The sequence below is a fragment of the Accipiter gentilis genome, unplaced genomic scaffold (genome assembly GCF_929443795.1).
Source record: "Accipiter gentilis unplaced genomic scaffold, bAccGen1.1, whole genome shotgun sequence".
NCBI lineage: Eukaryota > Metazoa > Chordata > Aves > Accipitriformes > Accipitridae > Astur > Astur gentilis.
This window is the reverse complement of record NW_026060824.1, coordinates 1,032,900-1,051,951: the sequence shown is the minus strand read 5'-3', so window position 1 is coordinate 1,051,951 and position 19,052 is coordinate 1,032,900. Positions and strand designations below refer to the sequence as shown.

At 54.6% G+C, this 19,052-nt stretch overlaps 2 protein-coding genes across 2 annotated transcripts; one reads left to right on the top strand and one right to left on the bottom strand.

The window, feature by feature from the left end:
* Positions 1–820: 820 nt before the first annotated feature.
* LOC126036793 (electroneutral sodium bicarbonate exchanger 1-like) lies at positions 821–14,725 on the top strand. Its single transcript, XM_049796992.1, has 23 exons — positions 821–967; positions 1,420–1,555; positions 1,772–1,932; positions 2,865–3,050; positions 3,159–3,247; positions 3,369–3,526; positions 3,905–3,992; positions 4,498–4,644; positions 4,817–4,908; positions 5,242–5,416; positions 5,553–5,686; positions 6,224–6,469; positions 6,574–6,679; positions 7,596–7,757; positions 8,491–8,604; positions 8,944–9,105; positions 9,716–9,967; positions 10,784–10,852; positions 11,396–11,569; positions 11,669–11,806; positions 12,282–12,382; positions 12,901–13,005; positions 13,276–14,725. The coding sequence occupies exons 1-22, from the start codon at positions 850–852 to the stop codon at positions 12,986–12,988; spliced, it is 3,096 nt and encodes a 1,031-aa protein (XP_049652949.1). The 5' UTR covers positions 821–849; the 3' UTR covers positions 12,989–13,005; positions 13,276–14,725.
* On the bottom strand, positions 14,212–16,538 carry LOC126036860 (proline-rich protein 22-like). Its single transcript, XM_049797073.1, has 3 exons — positions 16,440–16,538; positions 15,969–16,367; positions 14,212–14,250 (listed from the first exon to the last, which is right to left on the bottom strand). The coding sequence occupies exons 1-3, from the start codon at positions 16,536–16,538 to the stop codon at positions 14,212–14,214; spliced, it is 537 nt and encodes a 178-aa protein (XP_049653030.1).
* Positions 16,539–19,052: the final 2,514 nt, after the last annotated feature.

Here is a 19,052-nt window from a genome sequence, read left to right as displayed (position 1 = left end):
CTCAACTTTTCCCTTCTTGTCATTGCTAAACAGAGACATGACGAGGAGGCAGTGATTGACCGGGGAAGAAGGAGCAACGCTGTCAGTATTTGCTATGAGAAGGAGGAGTTGGAAGGTGAGTCTCTGCTGAGATCCTGGTGGAGGAGCCACTAGCCCAGCACGTTTTCCCATTGCACAAAGTCTCTCCAGTGTGCCTTGTTGGGTGTCAAATCATGTGCAGCGAAACGTGCCGCGCTTCTCAATAAAGCAACACAGTTATTGTCACATTTTTTACTATTATGGCTTTTTCAACGGAGGGAAAAAGCCTCCCGGGAGGCCACGGTGTGAGTTGTAGCCACGGGGCTCGATAATTCACGGCTTTTTTTCTCGCAGAGGTTGCTCCTGGCTTGGAGAGGTCAGGAGAATCATTTCAGGGCTGCAGACACGGGGCTGTGATTTTCTTTTTTTGTTCTGGAGTTCATTGCAATGGGACTGATTTGATCGTCTCTTGTCGCCTCGTGCCATACAGAGCTTTTGAAAATAATTAGCTTGTGTTGCTGCTTAATGAGCAAGTCTGAGTGTTGTCCAGCCGAAGCTGGAATTTGAGAAGAGGTCCGATACTTTCAGGGCACTTTTAGATGACCCGGAGCCAACACTTGTTGTTGCTGTGTTGTTGCAAAGCTCGAGTAAAATAGGCTTGGAAAAAAGGACGTCCAGTGAAAATAACATTAAGGGAAGCTGGCGTTGCTCCTGGGATTGAACCGTGGCTTAGCAAGGCACCGGCCACCTCAACTATTGCCGCAATGCCGAGAGCGCTGCAAAAACCGCTGCTTTTTCGCAGGCCACCGGACCCTGTACGTGGGCGCGCAGATGCCACTGGTTAGGCAGAGCCACCGGCATCACCGACGCCACAGCCAGAAGCATCGGGAAGGGGAACGGGAGAAGGAGTCTGCCCCGACAGAGCAGGGCTACCGCTGTAAGTTCCACCGCGGCATTCGCTAAACTGGGGGCAACGTGGGCACTGGGGCCTTCTGCAGGCAGGTCCCCGTGGCTAGTTTGAGTGAGTTGCTGTTCTTCTGAGGGAAAGTGGCCTTATTGAGCAACACCCTCTTTTTCCCAAGTTTTACTTTGTTTTTTTGTTTTTTTGTTTTGTTTTTTTTTTAATGCAGTTAAATGCATAATGGGTTTAGGCTCGTCTTCCTTAGAGGGATCCTGGCTTTAAAAATGGCAATGTGGGGAAGGAAAGCAGCCCATCCTTATGCAGAGGTGGACCAGATGCTTCTCCTTCTTCACGGCTCTGTGCAAGCCCAGAGAGACGCAGAGGAGAGGGGCCAGCCCAGTGTTTATGGCTGCACTGGTGCTGATGGCCACTTTGCACGTGAGGGTGACAAGCTGTGTTCAGGCGCGGTAACGGGATGGGTCTTTGCCTTCTGCCCCCAGGCTCCCCGTCCCAGCGGGTGCAGTTCATTCTCAGGACCAAGGAGGACGAGCAGCACATCCCTCACCACTTGTTCTCCGAGCTGGATGAGATCTGTGTAAAAGAGGGCCGAGATGCCGAGTGGAAGGAAACGGCAAGGTAAATCCCTGCTGCTTTGGCTGCGGTGGGAGAGGAGTCCCCGCACTGGCAGCGCCCGTGGGCTCTGCTTTCTCCTCTCCAGGACACGAAGCTTTTGCAGCTGCAGGTGGCGGCACGAGGAGCCTTCTCCTCTTGCCACCCCGTGGCTCTGTCAAAGGGGCTGCAGAGCTGGGGCTGTTTTCGTGCAATGGGGCTGATCGCACCCGATGTCCGCAGGTGGCTGAAGTTTGAGGAGGACGTGGAAGACGGCGGCGAGCGCTGGAGCAAGCCCTACGTTGGCACGCTGTCCTTGCACAGCCTCTCCGAGCTGAGGAGCTGCATCAGCAATGGGTCGGTGCTGCTGGACGTTTGTGCCAACAGCATCGAAGAGATTGCAGGTACCGTGGGCACTGCATCTCTCCGGGAATGGCCGAGCTCAGCTCACCACGGTGCTCTTCACTCCCAAATCAAACCCTGCCCCAATGGCACGTCCTTTTCCAGAAGTGCCACTGTGTTTTTCGCATGAGCTGTTTTTGGATGTAGACTGGGCGTGCAACAGTCGCACTGTTTTTTTATTCCAATATGGGGTCCTTTTGAAAGCAGTTTGTGGAGTTGGAGAAGCCACTAGAGAATATTCTGCAGCCAAAAAGGAGCGTGTGTCAGGGCTTAGCAGGCTGCTCTTAGAAATACGGAGTCTGCGTAAGAGCTGAACCTCCTTAAAGGAACTATTTCTTACAAGCTGTTTCCTCGCATTCTTTGTTTTACTTTTGCCTTCACATCCAGCATTTAAGAGTTTTAAGGCAGAGTTTCTCTGGCGATGACCAAGCAGTGTATTTCTGTGGGGAAGATACTTGAAGTTAATTGCAAAAGCCGCTTTGGAGAAGTTATCTTTGACTGGCAGCAGGTCTCCATTCAGCCCTTTCAAGGGCTGGAGAAGTCGGAGCCGTTCTTAGCATGTTTCTCCCTGGGCTCAGCAAATTGCACTCGATCAGCACGGGAAACTCTGGGAACGTCTGTGCTATAGATTGCTTATAATTTGGGTAAACGTGTAGAGTCAGAAAGGCCAGGTCGGGCAAGAAAATTGCATTATTTAGAATGGGAAATATTTATCTTAGCGGAATGATGAATAAGCACTTGGATGATGTTTCTTAGCAAAAGAAAATTCTCGTTTTCGCTGCAAAGGCTGAACATTATTAAAAGGCCTTGCTATGCAAGGCTGAGCGGGCATTAGGGTGCAGCCTGTGTGGCACAGCCTTCCCTGGGGGCTTTGGGGGTCGGGAGTTGTTGGGGTTTCTGCTCTGATGGCTTTGTTTCCCTTTGCCATCCTCAGATCTGATCCTGGCCCAGCAAGAACAGTCCACGGAGTTTGACGAGCACGTGCGGGCGCAAGTTCGAGAAGTCCTTTTGAGGAAGCACCACCATCAGAACGAGAAGACAACCAACCTTCTCCCCGCTGTCTGCTCGTTTGCTGATGTGAGCAAGAGGCAGTCGGACCTGCACCTCCTCTACAAGCCAGGTGAGGGTTTCTGCAGGGCTGTGGCCCCATTAGACTTGCCCAGGCAAAGGAGAAGCGTCCCAGTTGCTCCTTGTCCATCTTTCTGAGTGTCTTTCTTTTTCCTACCAGCCCAAACAATCACCCCTTGTCCTTCTCCCACCGCTGCGGAAGCTAAAGATGGGGTGACCCGTGAGAGCAGAGCTATGGATTTAAGCAAGGTGAGACACTCGTAGCTTTCTTAACGCCTTTAGGGCCAGATTTGCTCTTGCAGAGTGTGCTGCAGAGCGCTGTGGGCTTTGCTTTTGGGGTAATTGCCTGAAAATCGCTTGTCGTGCCCAGGCGGAGCTGCACTTGATGAAGAAAATTCCCACCGGGGCTGAAGCATCCAACGTGCTCGTAGGAGAGCTGGATTTCCTTCACCAGCCCATCGTGGCATTTGTCCGCCTGAGCCCGGCTGTCCTCCTCTCAGGCATGACGGAAGTTCCCATCCCAACAAGGTGCGAATGAGAAGCGCAAAATTCTTCCGTAAAAAAGATACCCAACCAAACATCAAGTTGCAGGCATCAGTTTGGTGTCCCAAGGGAACAAGGCTAGTGGGAGGGGGAGCAAGCACGTTTCCCCCACCCACGTCTCCTCGCCTTCATTTCTCCATTCCCTGCTGTAGCTTTTAAACCCATCGGCCAATTGTAATGAAAGTTGGCCCCCAAATTACATTTGCCGTCTGTTTTGAAGAATTTCAAATTCATCGCGGCATCGCTGAGCCTACGTGTACCGTCTTGAGCCACGCTCTGGGCTGGGAGCTGCCAGGGCTTTCCTTAGGTGCTCTTGGAGCAAAGACACCTTCTTCTCTCTCTCATTTTCTTTTTCTTGCCCAGGTTCCTGTTTGTTTTGCTTGGACCAGAAGGAAAAGCCCATCAGTACCATGAGATCGGCAGGTCCATGGCCACTATCATGACGGATGAGGTGCGACAAGATGAGATAGCTCTGGGTCATTTTTGCCTTTCTTCAGCTCTCCCTGTCTCTGAAGTAGTGAGGAAGAGGATTTGCTGTCCCAGCTGCCCGCAGCTCTCCAAATAGCCCAGCCCTCTTTCTCATCCCAAAGCAAACACGCAGATTTGCATCACCCCACATCCTGGAGGCTGAAATCCCGCCCGGGGTGCATCCTGCACCTCATCCTTCTCGCCGGGGTCCCCAGCACGCTGTCCCCAGTGGTGGCATTGCCAGGGCCAGTAAAACTTCTCTTGCTCTTTAAGCAGAAGGGTATGGTGTGCCATGGGGGACGGGGGCCTCGTGGGGGAGATGATTACAAGTGCCGTGATGCACAGATTTTTCCTTTTGGGGGAATATTTCCTGCCCTTTCCAGCAGGGAATTTTGGTGAAAAAGCCTTGCGTTTAGCCAAGAGCTTATTGCACTGGTTAGGACATCCGAGCTGGGTTGTCCTCTCACCAGGTTGTCTTCTATTGGCAGGTTTTCCGTGACGTTGCCTATAAAGCCAAGAACGGGGCTGACCTCGTGGCTGGCATCGACGAGTTTCTGGATCAGGTCACGGTCTTGCCGCCAGGAGAGTGGGATCCATCAATCCGAATCGAGCCCCCGAAAAACGTCCCTTCGCAGGTGGGTGCCACGTCGGCGGGAGGCGTGAGGGGGATGGGCAGGATGGCTGGGGATGCTGTTCAGGGGCCCAAATTCACAAGGTCCCACTCTGACACAGTCACAGAGCCAGACCAGAAGCAAAACAAGCCAGTGGTTACAAGTCCATAGCTTTATCTTACTTCCATTTTAACAGGAAAAAAGGAAGATGCCAGGAGCTCTTGATGACAGTGCTTCTCACAGCACGCTGGAGAAACACAGTGGGCCTGAACTGCAGCGGACGGGAAGGTGGGAGCTGTAATAGTTTGGGGTTTTTTTCTGTTTGCCTCTCAAATCTGAGCATGCACCTTCCCTTCTAGCAGGTCTTTGGGGTTAGCTGGTTCAGTGAAGGGGCTCCACATTGCCAGCTTGGTCCCCTGGGCTGGGCAGGGGGGAGATCTGGGCAGCTGGGCTCAGCCCCAGCCATCACCGTTGCACGCAGGTTTCCTTGATTTGGGCTGAAGGAGGGTGCTTCTTTTTAGCCACGAGAGTTACTCTATGCTTGTGATTGCCCTTCTGCAGCAAAGCAAAGTCGACGTGTTCCTCCAAGAGAACAGACTCTCTTCTTTTTCCTTCCTGCAGGCTCTTTGGAGGTTTGACCCTGGACGTGAAGCGGAAAGCCCCGTGGTTCTGGAGCGACTTCCGGGATGGTCTGAGCCTGCAGTGCCTGGCGTCCTTCCTCTTCCTCTACTGTGCCTGCATGTCCCCTGTCATCACCTTTGGGGGACTGCTGGGGGAGGCGACCAATGGCCACATAGTGAGCACCTCTCTCTGTTGGGGGGGATGGGGGAGGGTAAAACTCAGGCCAAAGTCCCTGCTGCAGTGAACCGGCTTTGGTTTTTGTTTCTCCCTAACGATTTATTTACTCACGGCCGCCTCTCTTCCCCGGACAGAGTGCCATGGAGTCGCTGCTGGGCGCGTCCATGGCCGGCGTGGTGTATTGCCTCTTTGCCGGCCAACCTCTCACCATCCTCGGCAGCACCGGACCCGTCCTGGTGTTTGAGAAGATCCTCTACAAATTCTGCAAGTAAGGCAGGCTGCCGCAGCTGGGTGCTGCGAGAGCCTTCAGAAGGGGGCAGTGATGGAGAAAAGATGCTTTTCTTTTCTTTTTCTTAGGGGTAGTTGCTAGATTTTAGTGACAGTCCTTTTGTTGCGATGGCTTTGATGGGAGATAATCCACCCTTATTGCCATAAGGTTTATTATTAAGCCCCAGCTTGCTGGCAGCAGGTGACTGGGTGCAAACCCAGCTGGTTTCAGTGTTAGGGCGTCAGGGTGATGTGGGAGAACACCACCTGGCCCAAGAGGGACCTGACCTCAAGCAGCCTCCAAGGTGTTAACACGAGATCCGTGTTAAACAGTGGTAACTAAATAATTGGCCTCTCCTGCTGTGGGTCTACACCCTGCACCACAGCCCCGAGGCTCTCTGTAGTAGTACATGGAAACTGCATTTCCCATCCGCAGCCTTGACACGCTCCAAAATTGCTCCCCGTTTTCCCCAAAGGCAGGCATGGCTCAGGGCCTCTTGCTGGCCTTTCCAGCCTTTGTTTCATTCTGCTTTCCTAGGGAATACACGCTCTCCTATCTGTCTCTGCGGGCGTGCATTGGGCTGTGGACCGCCTTCTTGTGCATAGTGCTGGTGGCCACCGACGCCAGCTGTTTGGTGTGCTACGTCACCCGCTTCACGGAAGAAGCCTTTGCCTCCCTCATCTGCATCATCTTCATCTACGAGGCTCTGGAGAAGCTGAGTCACCTGCGAGACACCTACCCTGTGCACATGCACAGCAAGCTGGACTTCCTCACCAGCTACTAGTGGGTTTTTTTCCCCCTGAGAAAGCTGCTGCCCCGTGGCAGGAGCTCCGGGCTGCACCTCCATCACCTTTCCCTTACCCCTGTCTTGGCTTCTCTCCTCCCAGCTGTAAGTGTGAGGCACCGACCCATCCCAGCAACGAAACGCTGCGTTTCTGGGCGAGCAACAAGATCAACGTGTCTGGCATCGCCTGGGAAAACCTCACGGTGACCGTAAGTGCCCCGAGCCACTGCTTCCTCGCGCCGCGTCCATGGGGTCCAGGGGCATTTGCCTGGTGCAAAAGTCAGAGCCCTTCAGGGAATGATGGGCTTCAAACTGTGCTAGTGCTGCTCGGAAAAGTCCTTGCCTAAATGTAGCGTGTGGTTTTAAGCCGCTTGGTCCTGGGGAGGAGAGTCCACCTTGTCCAGTCTACCCCAACGTTGTGGGTAGCAAGTGTCCCCGTCAAGCCTGTTGCAGGACAGTATTTCTGACTGGGAGGAAGGTTAAGTAGTGGGTGGTTTGATTATTGTAGAAGTTGTAGGACTTAAGTTCATGCTTGAAAGGTAGTAGCTGGCCTCCTTAATGGGTTCCTAGTAACTCCAGGCCTTGCTTTCTCGTTCAGTGCTGTCTGTAGGTACGTGCATAAATTTGCTTGTCTGAGCAGCCTCTCAGGCTGTTGTTGCCGGAAGCAGAGCCCGGGCCTAGGGCGGCAGGCTCTTATGGTGGCCTTCATCCCCTCTTGGCCAGGTTCTGCGAGCCCTCCCCTGGGGAGGGACGATCTGTCTCTTCTCCTCCTTTCCTACCATGGTTGTCTTTAGCCCTCCTTCCCTCTTCCCTCTCTCTCTATCCCCAACAGTTTCCAGTGTTTCCTTCCCCTCTGGTGTCTTCTTTAGCCACGATTGCTCGAATGGCAGGCAGAGGATGTGCCAAGGGTGCGTGGTATGGTGTCCCCTCACATCTCATTTCTCCGCTGTGTAGTTCGATGTGTCACTTGTTCAGCTGCTGCTGCTCATTAAATATAAATCTCTATTGGCAGGAGCAGTTACAGGGTCGTGGATCTTGGACCAAGATCCTCAAAACCCCCTAGCTATGCGAGGTTTCCCTGCCGCACGTGCACTGCCTTTGTGTCCTGACGCTCTGTTTCTCCAGGAATGTCGGTATTTGCGTGGGGAGTTTCAAGGACCTGCCTGTGGACGCGACGGCCCCTACACCCCTGACGTGTTCTTCTGGTGCTGCATCCTCTTCTTCGCCACCTTTGCCCTGTCAAGCTTCTTGAAGAAGTTTAAAACCAGCCGCTACTTTCCAACCAGAGTAAGTAGAAGATGGTGGCCAGTGTCCATCTCCACACTCATTTCCCAAAATGGCTTTCCTGGAGCACTAAGCAGTATTTGCCCTGCCTTGGTCAAGCTGGGAAACGTTGGCCTTGCAGGCCAAGCTCTCCAAGAGCTTGGATGTCCCGCACTCATTTCCATGAGTGCAAAATCATCGTAGCATTTCCCACCTGCCTCGTGACCTGCCCCAGATTGAAGATTTTGGAGGTTTGATTTATTTTATTTTTATTTTTTTTTCTCCTCAGGTAGTAGGAAGTCAGGTTTCCCAAAGTTTTGGGGGTTGGGGTTGTGGGATTTTTTCCCTACCTTCTGTGCATTATGTGCTCGAGCGGAAAGTAGATTCGAATGAGGAGCTTCCTTTTGAGGACTAAAGGATGCCTCAGTGCCTTGTTGCCATTGTAGCTGTGAGTGTAGCTGTAGTGGCAGACATGTGTTTTCTTATTTTTAATATTATTATGAATATTATTATTATTTTTAGGTTTTGACTTAAACCAACCCTTGTCAGCCTAATTAAGCTTTTTTTATTGTCTGACCCCAGATCTCACAGGGACAAACACAGCAGCAGTATCTAAGCAAGGGATCAGGCTGCATGTGCTCAGAGGGGTGGTGGGATTTGGTTAAGCAGCCTTAATGTTGTGGATGTCTGCAACTCTTGCATCTCACCTTACGGCCCTGTTTGCCATGCCCCTCTCACCTCTGGTTTCTTGCTCCAGGTACGGTCCACAGTGAGCGACTTTGCTGTTTTCCTCACCATCGTCATCATGGTGCTCCTTGACTTTGTGGTTGGGATCCCATCGCCGAAGCTCCAGGTCCCCCATGCGTTCAAGGTAACGGGATGTTTTGGCACGGTGGGGGTGCCACAAGGTGATGCCGGGGCAGGGCAGGGCTGAGTCTGGAGGAGATGCTGGTGGTGTGACCATCTCCTCTTCCACCTCCAAGTGCCTTGCTTCCTCCTGGAAACGAGAAGATGGCCCCAAAACTAGATACCTACAGGGGAACTATCTAGAGCTGCTTGCAAGAAGGAGACTGGCACTGCTGAAGCCCCCGGGAGAGGGGGACATGAAGCCAGGGCTGGGAGGTGATCTGACACAGGGAGGGAGGGGAAAATGAAAGCCAGTGGAGTGCCTGGGCTGGGAGACAATGCTGATGCGTGGGCTTTGTTGCAGCCTACCAGAGACGACCGCGGGTGGTTCATCAACCCCATAGGACCCAACCCTTGGTGGACGGTGTTGGCTGCGCTCGTCCCAGCTCTGCTCTGCACCATCTTGATATTCATGGACCAGCAGATCAGTGCCGTTATTGTGAACAGGAAGGAGCACAAGCTGAAGGTAAGGGCCTGTGAGGGATGACTCCAGCCCCTTCTGGGCTGCAGGTCTGGGGAGAAGCTCTTATTCCCGATGCTTTCTGAAGGCATTGGTTTGGGACAAGGTCAGGCTGCGTGGCAGGATGCTCTCCTGGATTAACGATGATGCAGGGAGCAAGTGACAGGGCAGTTCAGATGAGCAACCTTTTGGAGGAGCAAATTAATCTTGGAGCAATAGAAGTGCGTTTTTGTTTTAAAATGGCAGCAGCAGCAGGTGTGGGGAATGAATTGTTTTGATGCGCTGCCAGGGATAACTCAGAGTCACACCTTCCATCCAAGTGGTACAGTTTTCTTTGTGAGTGGAAAAAATGGTTTGGTGGTTTTGGGTTGTGGGTTGTTGTATTTTGGAGAAGTATTTATCGCACAAGCTCTGCATATCCATTGTTTCTGAACTCCTGCCAGATTTTCATGCCACGTGCTTGTGCAAAGCCTGCATACACCCTTCCTTGTTTCCATTTCTTGTTTTGAATTCTGAAGAAGTTGACTTGTGCTCGAGCAGGGTTTGAGTCTGACTTGCGACGTTATCCTTGCTCTTGTGCTATGGGATGCTCTGTTTCTTGTTTTCCTGCCTGCAGAAAGGATGCGGGTACCACCTGGACCTTTTTGTGGTGGCCGTGATGCTCGGGGTGTGCTCTGTGATGGGGCTGCCCTGGTTTGTGGCTGCGACCGTCCTGTCCATCACCCACGTGAATAGCCTCAAAGTAGAGTCTGACTGCTCAGCTCCAGGAGAACAACCCAAGTTTCTGGGGATACGAGAGCAGAGAGTCACTGGCTTGCTGATCTTTGTGCTCATGGGCTGCTCCGTCTTCTTCACTTCTGTGTTAAAGGTGAGAGGAAAATGCAAACCACCCAACAACTGCGAGCTTGTTGGAGGTTACAGCAAAACACTCCCCTCTCTGCAGGCCTGAGTAGTTAGTTGTGGAGCGGAGGAGGAGGAGGTGATCCCAACCCTTGGGGCTTGACCCATGGTGGGAACCAGCCTCGGTTAGGCTTTGCAGCCCTTCAGGCCCCCGTTTGGTGTGCTCGAGACGAGCAAGCAACGCAACTGCTTGAATTTTTGGGTGTCTTTCAGGCCCGCCCATGTTTATGGGTTACAGTTGAGCATATTCAGACCAGCACATCTGCTGTCTTTCAAACAGGCAGCCCTTTAGTGGCTGCAATTTGCTCCCCAAATGCCCCGGAGCAGCCGTTCCCAGGAGCTAAACACACTGAGGTCATCCCCGTGGGCTTCCTTGCACGTTCCTCCCACAAAGTAATCTCGTCTCTAGGCTAAAAGGAGGCCTGTGGCCTTTGCCTGTTGCCCCAAGAATAGGCAGAAGTGTTTCTTCTACCGCCAGAGAATGCGGCATAGGGTAGCACGGGAGAAATCGCCTATTTTCCTCCAACCTTTCTGGAAAATAGGATTATTCTGAGGAGAGGTAACTCCCAAGTTCAGCCTAAAGCAGAGCCTTAGCTCACTCGTGCGCACAAAATGGCAAAAAAATGGTTAAAATCTGACCCATCTCTAAGCCTGAATGGAAGCTGGAAAGCTTCAAGCAATTTTAGGCAGTGCCTGTGGAAGAGGGTGGTAATACTGAAAATGCAATACAGAAAAAGAAACGATTGCATTCTTTCTTTTTTTTTTCTCCCCCCCACCCCCCCAGTTTATACCAATGCCTGTGCTTTATGGCGTCTTTCTCTACATGGGTGTGTCGTCACTCAAAGGAATTCAGGTACGGACTCTTTTACAGCGTGCAGCATGTCGGCTCCCTGGTATTTTGTCTCTGTAGCAGCAGGGAAAAAAGCAGTGGCATGGGAAAAACTTCTCGCAGAGCAAGCAATGAAACTCTTTTGTGTAAAAAAGAGATTGGTGGAGGCACAGGAGGTATATGGGGCTGGGAGGACCAGGCAAGTTCAGCGCTCTCTGTTGCAGGGTTTAGGGCAGGTCAGTGTTTGGTTACGTGAAAAGCGGGGGAATTTGGTGCAAAGGGAAGGCAGTTTCTACCACTGGTGGAAATCCTCGCGGGGGGATTCAGTGGGCCGAGAAATGCTAATAATGGAATGGCATGGAATAGTTGCCGTTTGGTGGGCAGCTCTCAGGGCCAAGCCGGTTTATAGATGGAGCGAAGGGAAAATGGGTGCTGCTCCCAGGAGGAATGCAGTGGGATCCAGGATTTCTGACTGCAAGCGAGATGCTGCAAAGTGCCTCCACGTCTCGAGAGGGCCAGAAACTTGCCGCAGTCCCAAGGTGGCAACCTTTCCCTTTTATTTTGCAGTTCTTTGATCGCTTGAAGCTGTTTTGGATGCCGGCGAAACACCAGCCGGATTTCATCTACCTGCGGCACGTGCCCTTGCGAAAGGTGCATTTCTTCACGGCGATCCAGCTGACCTGCCTCGTCCTGCTCTGGACCATCAAGGTGTCCCGTGCCGCCATCATCTTTCCCATGATGGTAAGAGCTGCCACCGCTCGGCAGCGGGGTGTTTGCAGTGTTGGAGTGAGAGGTGGCATCGTCTCTGAGCTCACCGCATCTTCCCTCTTATTCATGAAGGTTTTGGCTCTCGTCTTTGTCCGGAAAGCGATGGATTTCTGCTTCTCAAAGCGAGAGCTCAGCTTTCTGGATGACCTTATGCCAGAAAGGAAGAAGAAGTTGGACGATGCCAGAAATGAAGCCGGAGAAGAAGAAGAGGTAAGGCTTGCTGTGTCCTCGGGGCTGGACATCTCTGTGTGGCTGTGAGATTGCCTGTTTCTCTTACAGCTTGTCTGGAAATGTTGGGGGAAGATCAGCACTCAATCGAAATAGATCCCAATAGCCTGTAACTTTTGTAACCTTTGTTTCCTCAAGTAGGAGTGAGCTGAACGCTTGAATACAGGTGTAATTTTTAAAACGAGTCGTTTTTCACAAAGGTCATTATCATTATGATGATTATTATTAGATGCTGCTGCTGCTGCTGCTGGCAAGACTTGCTCATAATCGTGTTTTGAACACACAGTCCCCCTGCCCCGAAATCTTTGGAGTGAACGGTTTCTTCCCTGCTGCACTAATACCTATAGCTGCCAAGGGGCAGAAGCGGAGGGCAGACTGCTAAGTTTGTGCTGGGCATTCAGCTTATCTCCACTTTGACCAAAGACAGAGAACGTGATTTGTCCCTTTTTTACATCAGGAGTCCAGGAGGGTGATGGAAGCTGCTGCTGCTGCAAGTTCAGTTCAGCTGCACGTGGGGAAGACCAGTGACGTGGATATCCCAAAGCAAAGCAGTGACAGGTAAAGCTCCACCAAGCGCCAGGAACCCCGGCAAGATTAGCTTGAAGGTGTTTGGCAGAGTTTTCTCCACTTGCCTCTGTGGGGCATCCCACAGAAACCAGCAGGCAGCTTGGTGGGAAAATCAAATTTGGGGGCAGGGCTGCAGGAAGTGATTGCAGGGCTCTGACCGCAAGCAGAGTGGCTGCAGCACTCGCGTTTGACCCCCAAACCTTGCCTCATCAGTGCCTTTACGGTAGCTGGAGATCCTCATACTTACACATGAGGAGTTGCAGGTGTGATCTGTACCAGCAGTGGCTTAGGAACCTGGACCGGGGCTAAGCCCCAGCAAGAGCCTTTGCACAGAGCTGTTGCTCTGCAGCTCCCGGGCTTGCCTCCCAAAACTCCTCATCCAGCAAAATCCCCCACACTTATGCGGAGCTTTGATTCTCGGGGCTCCGCTGTTCCTCTTGCTGATGCTAATGCTCTTGGTGGCATCAGTTCCCATAATCACGGATTGCTATGTAAAATATTTATTGCAGGACTGATCCTTCTGAGATTGTTATCCTGGATGAAATGTCACAAACGACCGTATGGAAGGCTCTCACTTTGAAGACAGAAACCCTTTGAATCCAGGGAGGAAAAAGGTAAAGGATTGCACGTGAACGTGACCGTGCTCCTCTGTAAGTGACGGTGCACACCTACGCTTTTCCCACGCTTTGGCCGGCAAGGCTGAGCAAACGGCCTGTCCCTGGGAACAGGCGTTGAGGACCGTGGCATGCAAACCATCTCCTCTCTGCTGGGGTGGTCCCCCAAACAGGGCTGAATGAGCAGCAGCTGGCAGGTCTTCCACTGATGATGCTCTCCCTCTTTTTCTCTTCCCTTCGCCTTTCCCCACTCCCGCTTTTCACGTTTAGGAATCTTGACTTTGAAGGAGAGGAGTGAGAGCGTGACTCGGGGATGTGCCAACGCAGACAGAGGGAGAAAGCGCTTTGTTTCAGTTGGAGGATTCCCATTAAAGCCATGCAGATGTTTTCAGTTATCCTTGGTGTGCTTCAGGCATTCAGTATCTCTAGACCAGCAAGCTGAGGTGAAGGTCACAGTCAAGGGGAGTTTGGTGGTGTTAAGTCTGTGTGCGTACGTGCGTGTGGGGGTGTGGGTTTGTAGTGGTAGAGGGACTGCTATGGCTTTATCATTCAGTGCTCTTCATTTAATACCCAATTCCTCCTCTTTTTTTTTCTCTGTTTTTCAAATGTTAACTGGGAATGTCCAAAATAATTTTTTGTTATATTTGATGCATTCTCCACTTTCTTTCTTGATCACGACCGGGTTTTTGGTCTGTTTTGGGGTCCTGGCTTTAATTCACTCTTATGTCTCTTACTGGTACGAGAGGGATGCCCTCTGTGGCAGGGCAGCATAGAGAGTGTCCGAGCAGTTGGCCTAAGGTGAAAGAAAAGCATTTGCTCCCTGCGCTCCAGTTTTACCTCTCTTGGTTGGTTTGGTTTTGGGTTTGTTTTTTTTGCTTTGGCTCTGCCATCAGCCTGGGAGCTGCAAAATGCAGAACTGCCACTTTCTTGTCCCCTGGCTGTAAACTGCATCTAAGGGAGCACTTCAGGTATTTGATTTTGAATATACTGTATGGTCACAGGAGCGGCCAGATGAGACCTGGGGCTCTGTGTCCCTGGGCTGCTCCCTCTGTTGTTCCTCCACTTTCCTTCTGTATTGGATCTGGCTGAGTTGGAGTTCCTTTACCCCACAGCAGCCCTCGTAGTGCTGTGCTCTGTACTGGTAGCTAGAAAGCTGTTGATAACACAGCAGTGTTTTGGCCATGGCTGAGCAGTGCTGGCACAGCATCAAGGCTGTCTCTCTAACATTCTCCCCTCCGCAGTAGGCTGGGGGTGGGCAAGATCTTGGGAGGCGACGTAGCCAGGAAGAAGAGGCATCCTGGTAGCAAGTAAATCTTAGGTCCCTTCAGATGCTGGGGACCCTGCATTCATGCAGCATTGGGCAGACCCCAGATGGATTTTCTCTTGGCACACTGTACAGATCCTGCCTGTGGAGAACTTCCTCCTTTTGGTCATTCACAGTGTTATACAACTTTGCTTAGAAGAAAACATCTCTATGCATAAAGGATGTTCGCGCGCGGACTTCTTGCTGCACTTTAGGTAACGGCAGGGCCGCGCAGGTGGCGTAATCGCTGGTACCAAGCAGGAGCTGCCTGGAGGCTCCTCTGTTACAGTCAACCAGATCGGCGAGTGGTGAGCAGTTGCACTGCGCATCATTTGTACATTCCGATCCTTTTATTATTGCTGTTGTCATTTTATTAGTGTTATAATTATCATTAGTAGTTTCTCCTTTTCTGTTCTATTAAACCATTCTTACCTCAACCCACGAGTTTTACTTCTTTTTTTGGATTTTCTCCCCCATCCCACTGGATGGGGGAGGGAGGGGGGGGGGCAGTGAGTGAGCGGCTGGGTGGTGCTTAGTTGCTGGCTGGGGTTAAACCATGATGGAGACAGTCACAGCAGCACAGAATGGATGCTGAAAGGGACCTCTAGAGGTCATCCAGCCCACCTCGGCTGCTCGAGCAGGGCCAGCTGCAGCAGGCTGTGACTCTGCTTCTCGAAGGTTCTATTGGCTGCGTTGCTCCCACGTTGTGGAGCTCGCATGGGAAATGGGCAATGAAGAGGGATGAAGTTTCCAGGCACTTTCTGGCCGGTGCAGTGTTTTTTATTTTTATTTTCCTTCTGATTTTTTCTCCCCCCTTGCTGGTCTTGCAGCTGCCCAAGGTGCAGCCAGAGAAGGGGAGGAGGGTCCCTGCCTGGCCTGCAGCTCCCTCCCTCGCCATTCTTGGGGTGATTTGGGGTTATTTTGCTGTGTCAGTGAGGCAAAGCTGGGCTCTCCGGGGCTCAGTGTGGTGGGACCCGAGGAAGGCCGTGATGGTCTTGAGGCTTTGAAGGGCTGTGCACCGAGCCCTGTCCCCGCTGGAGGGGACGCTGGTGGTGTTCAAGACGAAGACCTTGCAGCCCTTGTTGTCGTGTGTGCCCGTGTCCCCCCCGGCCCCCAAGGTCTGTCGTTGTCGCAGGGGCTCTGTGCTGCTTTCTGCGTGGGGCCGTGTCCGTGAGTCCTGCAGGGACCTGTCTGTCCTGGCTTCCCCACCAAAGGGCTGCTCCCCCTGGGGAAGGGGAGAGGGGAGTTGTCCGTGTCCTGCCCCACCGTTGCCTGCCCCGCTGGTGGTGACTGGGCCCTGGGGGTGTCTCCGTTCCCCTTGGGGCTTGCTGGCTCGGATTTGGGGCTCAGTGGGGCTTTTGCACCTCTTGGGTGCTGTTTCTTGGTGCCCCCTGTGCTCCCTCCCCCTCCCACGTGGGCACCGAGCGGTTCTGGAGAAGGAGCTTTTAATTGAAAAGACAAGAGAAAAGGTCCCATCCAAGCTGGTCTGACCCCTCCCTAGCCCCCCCCGCCCACCCCCCCTGCCATATGCCCCACCCCTCCTCTCCCACCCCCCACTCCCCCATCTCCATCTCACCCCTGTCTGATCCCCCTCCAACCCCCCACTCCCCCTATCTCCATCTCACCCCCGTCTGATCCCCCCTCACACCCTCACATTGGCTGCCAGAGCCCTGCGCTTGCTGGGTGCCATTGGCAAGGAGCTCTGCGCCTGCCTCTTCCTCTTCTTGTCTGCCATGGCAGGTGGGAATGGTGGCAGGTCCATCCTGGCATCCTCCCAAAGCTCCCGGGGCTCAATCCCGATGACGTTGAATATTTCTAGGCTCAGCATGATGTTGCTGAGCTCAGGGATGCAGTAGTCGGGGGTGAGCATCTCCTCAGGCAGTGAGAGTGAGCTGAAGTCGCAGTTGGGGGTGGCTGCGCTGGTGCCACCAGTGTCCTCGGGCACGGAGCTCCTGCTGGAAGCATCCTGGCTGACCCCCACTCCATCCAGGGAGCAATCAAAGAGTACTAGGGCCTCATGGAGAGGCACTTCCTCAGACGCTGCAAGTTTACCTACAGGCTCCCCAAGGGCTTGATTGTGGGGGTCAGCGCAGGGGCTGGGGGGGACGTCGCTGCCTGGGGGTGCCCCCACAGGGGTGGCCATTCCGCAGGTGTTGATCTTGGCCAATGGCCCCTCGATGTCCTCGTAGCCGGGGATGCGTGTTGGCGTCGCTGGGGGGGCTGGGGCCATCCGTCTCCCCTCTCTGCTGGTGCCAGCAGAGTCCCCAGGCATGGGGCCACTGCTGGGACCATCCTGGCTGACCTCCACTCCATCCAGGGAGCAACCGAAGAGCCTTAGGGCCTCTTCCAGGAGCATCTCCTCTGACACTGCAAGGTTGCCTGCAGTGTCCCCAAGGGCTTGGTTGTGGGCAGCAGCGCAGGGGCTGGGGGGGACATTGCTGCCCAGGGGTGCCCCCACAGGGGTGGCCGTGCTGGGGATGTTGATCTGTGCCAACTGCCCCTTGCTGTGCTGGTAGCCAGGGATGGACACTGGCAGCTCCAGAGGTCCTGGGGCCACCCCACACCTCTGATTTTCATAGGGTGCAAGGTATTGTGGTTGGCCCTGGGGGGTCCCTGGGGCTGCCCAGGCCAGGGGGGCCCCGCAGCCCCCGGGACCCCACGGGGCAGCACCCGGCAGAGAAGCGGCGCCTTGGCCGAGCGTGGTGCTGGCCGGTGGAGGCAGGTCGGTGGTTGTCCACTGGATGCAGAAGACCCAGGGGTCGAAGAGGCAGCCACATGGAGCCCTCTGCAGACCTGTGTGGGTGAGGGGGAGCCGTGCTGGGCCAGGCGGACTGTCCAGGGGCACCCGCTGAGCCGGCCCCGATGGCCGACATCCCCCAGCTCTGGGCCAGGGGCGTGGGGAGCTTGTGGCCGGGGCGATCCTCATGGGGTGAGCCGCTGTGCCGGTGGGACGGGGTTGCAAATCGGGGAGGAGACTCGCATCTAGGAGGTGAAAGGGGAGAGGTGGCCCCAAATATTTGGGGAATTCTCTGCAGATGGGTTTTACTGGGCACGCGCCGCCCGGGCGAGGACAAGGATGCTCACCGGGGCTTGCTGAACCCCCATGCGAAAAGTGCCGGGGGAACGGGTGTGATGGGGATGGCAAAGGTGCCAGAGCAGACTGGGGTGCCATACCTGCTGGTGGTGCCTGGGGGGCCTGGGCTGCAGGGAAGGGCTGCTCCCGTGCGGGCAGGCAGCATAGGTTGGCTGAGCCTAAGAGAATGAGACAGGAGCGATGGCCGGCGGTCACCTCTGCTCTTGACCCCCAAGAGCGTCCCTGGGCTGCAGGGGTTGGGGTTGGTCCCTACCTTGAGGGTAGAAGGTTTTGGGGAGCACGAATGGCTGGAAAAGCTGGGGCGCCGGGTGGCCCCAGGGCCCAGGCAGTGGGAGCTGCGTTGGTGGCCGCGCCATGGTCCCTTCTGGCTGTTGGCTGCCAAGGACTCTTTGGCGTCTCCCTGGAAGGAATGCGGGGGCTCCCTGTGTTCCGCCCCACCCCCAAGAGCCTCCCCAGCTCCTCCTGGGCAGGGAAAGGGTTAAGGGAGGCTGGGGTGCCTCTGGGGAGGCACAGATCAACATCCCCAGCACGGCCACCCCTGTGGGGGCACCCCCGGGCAGCGATGTCCACCCCAGCCCCTGCGCTGCCGCCAACAACGAAGCCCTTGGGGACACTGCAGGCGACCTTGCAGTGTCCGAGGAGATGCTCCTGGAAGAGGCCCTAAGGCTCTTCGGTTGCTCCCTGGATAGAGTGGGGGTCAGCCAGGATGCTCCCAGCAGAGGCTCCGTGCCCGGGGATGCTGCTGGCACCAGCACAGACACCCCCGACCGTGACTTCAGCTCGCTCTCGCTGCCTGAGGAGATGCTCACCCCCGACTACTGCATCCCCGAGCTCAGCGACGCCATGGTGAGCCTCAAAATAGTCAACGGCGGCGGGATGGAGCCCCAGGAGCCGTGGCAGCATGCAGGGATAGACCTGCCACCATCCCCACCTGCCACGGCCGGCAAGCGGAGGAAGAGGCAGGCGCAGAGCTCCTTGCCAATGCCACCCAGCAAGCGCAGGGCTCTGGCAGCCAACGTGAGGGTGTGTGTGTGTGGGGGATTAGACAGGGGTGAGAGGGATGGAGATGGGGGGAGTGGGGGGGGTGAGAGAGGAGGGGTGGGGTATATGGCAGGGGGGGTAGGCAGGGGGGGCTAGGGAGGGGTTAGACCAGCTTGGATGGGACCTTTTCTCTTGTCTTTTCCATTAAAAGCTCCTTCTCCAGAACCGCTCCGTGCCTGTGTGGGACGGGGAGGGAGAGCAGGGGGCACCAAGAAACAGCCCCCAAGAGGTGCAAAATCCCCGCTAAGCCTCAGATCCGAGCCAGCAAGCCCCGAGGGGAACCCAGCCATCCCCAGGGCCCAGTCACCACCAGCGGGGCAGGCAACGGTGGGGCGGGACACGGACGACTCCCCTCTCCCCTTCCCCAGGGGGAGCAGCCCTTTGGTGGGGAAGCCAGGACAGACAGGTCCCTGCAGGACTCACAGACACGGCCCCACGCAGAAAGCAGCACAGAGCCCCTGCGACGACGACAGACCTTGGGGGCCGGGGGGGACATGGGCACACACGACAACAAGGGCTGCAAGGCCTTCGTCTTGAACACCACCAGCGTCCCCTCCAGCGGGGACAGGGCTCGGTGCACAGCCCTTCAAAGCCTCAAGACCATCACGG

Excerpts from the sequence above, each read along its gene's own strand:
- LOC126036793 (XM_049796992.1), top strand. The coding sequence starts at position 850 with ATGCCACTGGTTAGGCAGAGCCACCGGCATCACCGACGCCACAGCCAG. Across the intron at positions 5,417-5,552 it reads AGGCGACCAATGGCCACATA|AGTGCCATGGAGTCGCTGCT; the intron begins GTGAGCACCTCT and ends TTCCCCGGACAG. Across the intron at positions 5,687-6,223 it reads ATCCTCTACAAATTCTGCAA|GGAATACACGCTCTCCTATC; the intron begins GTAAGGCAGGCT and ends CTGCTTTCCTAG.
- LOC126036860 (XM_049797073.1), bottom strand. The coding sequence starts at position 16,538 with ATGGCCCCAGCCCCCCCAGCGACGCCAACACGCATCCCCGGCTACGAG. Across the intron at positions 16,368-16,439 it reads CCTGCGGAATGGCCACCCCT|CCTGTAGGTAAACTTGCAGC; the intron begins GTGGGGGCACCC and ends GCCCTTGGGGAG. Across the intron at positions 14,251-15,968 it reads GCAAGCGCAGGGCTCTGGCA|CCTACTGCGGAGGGGAGAAT; the intron begins GCCAATGTGAGG and ends GCCCACCCCCAG.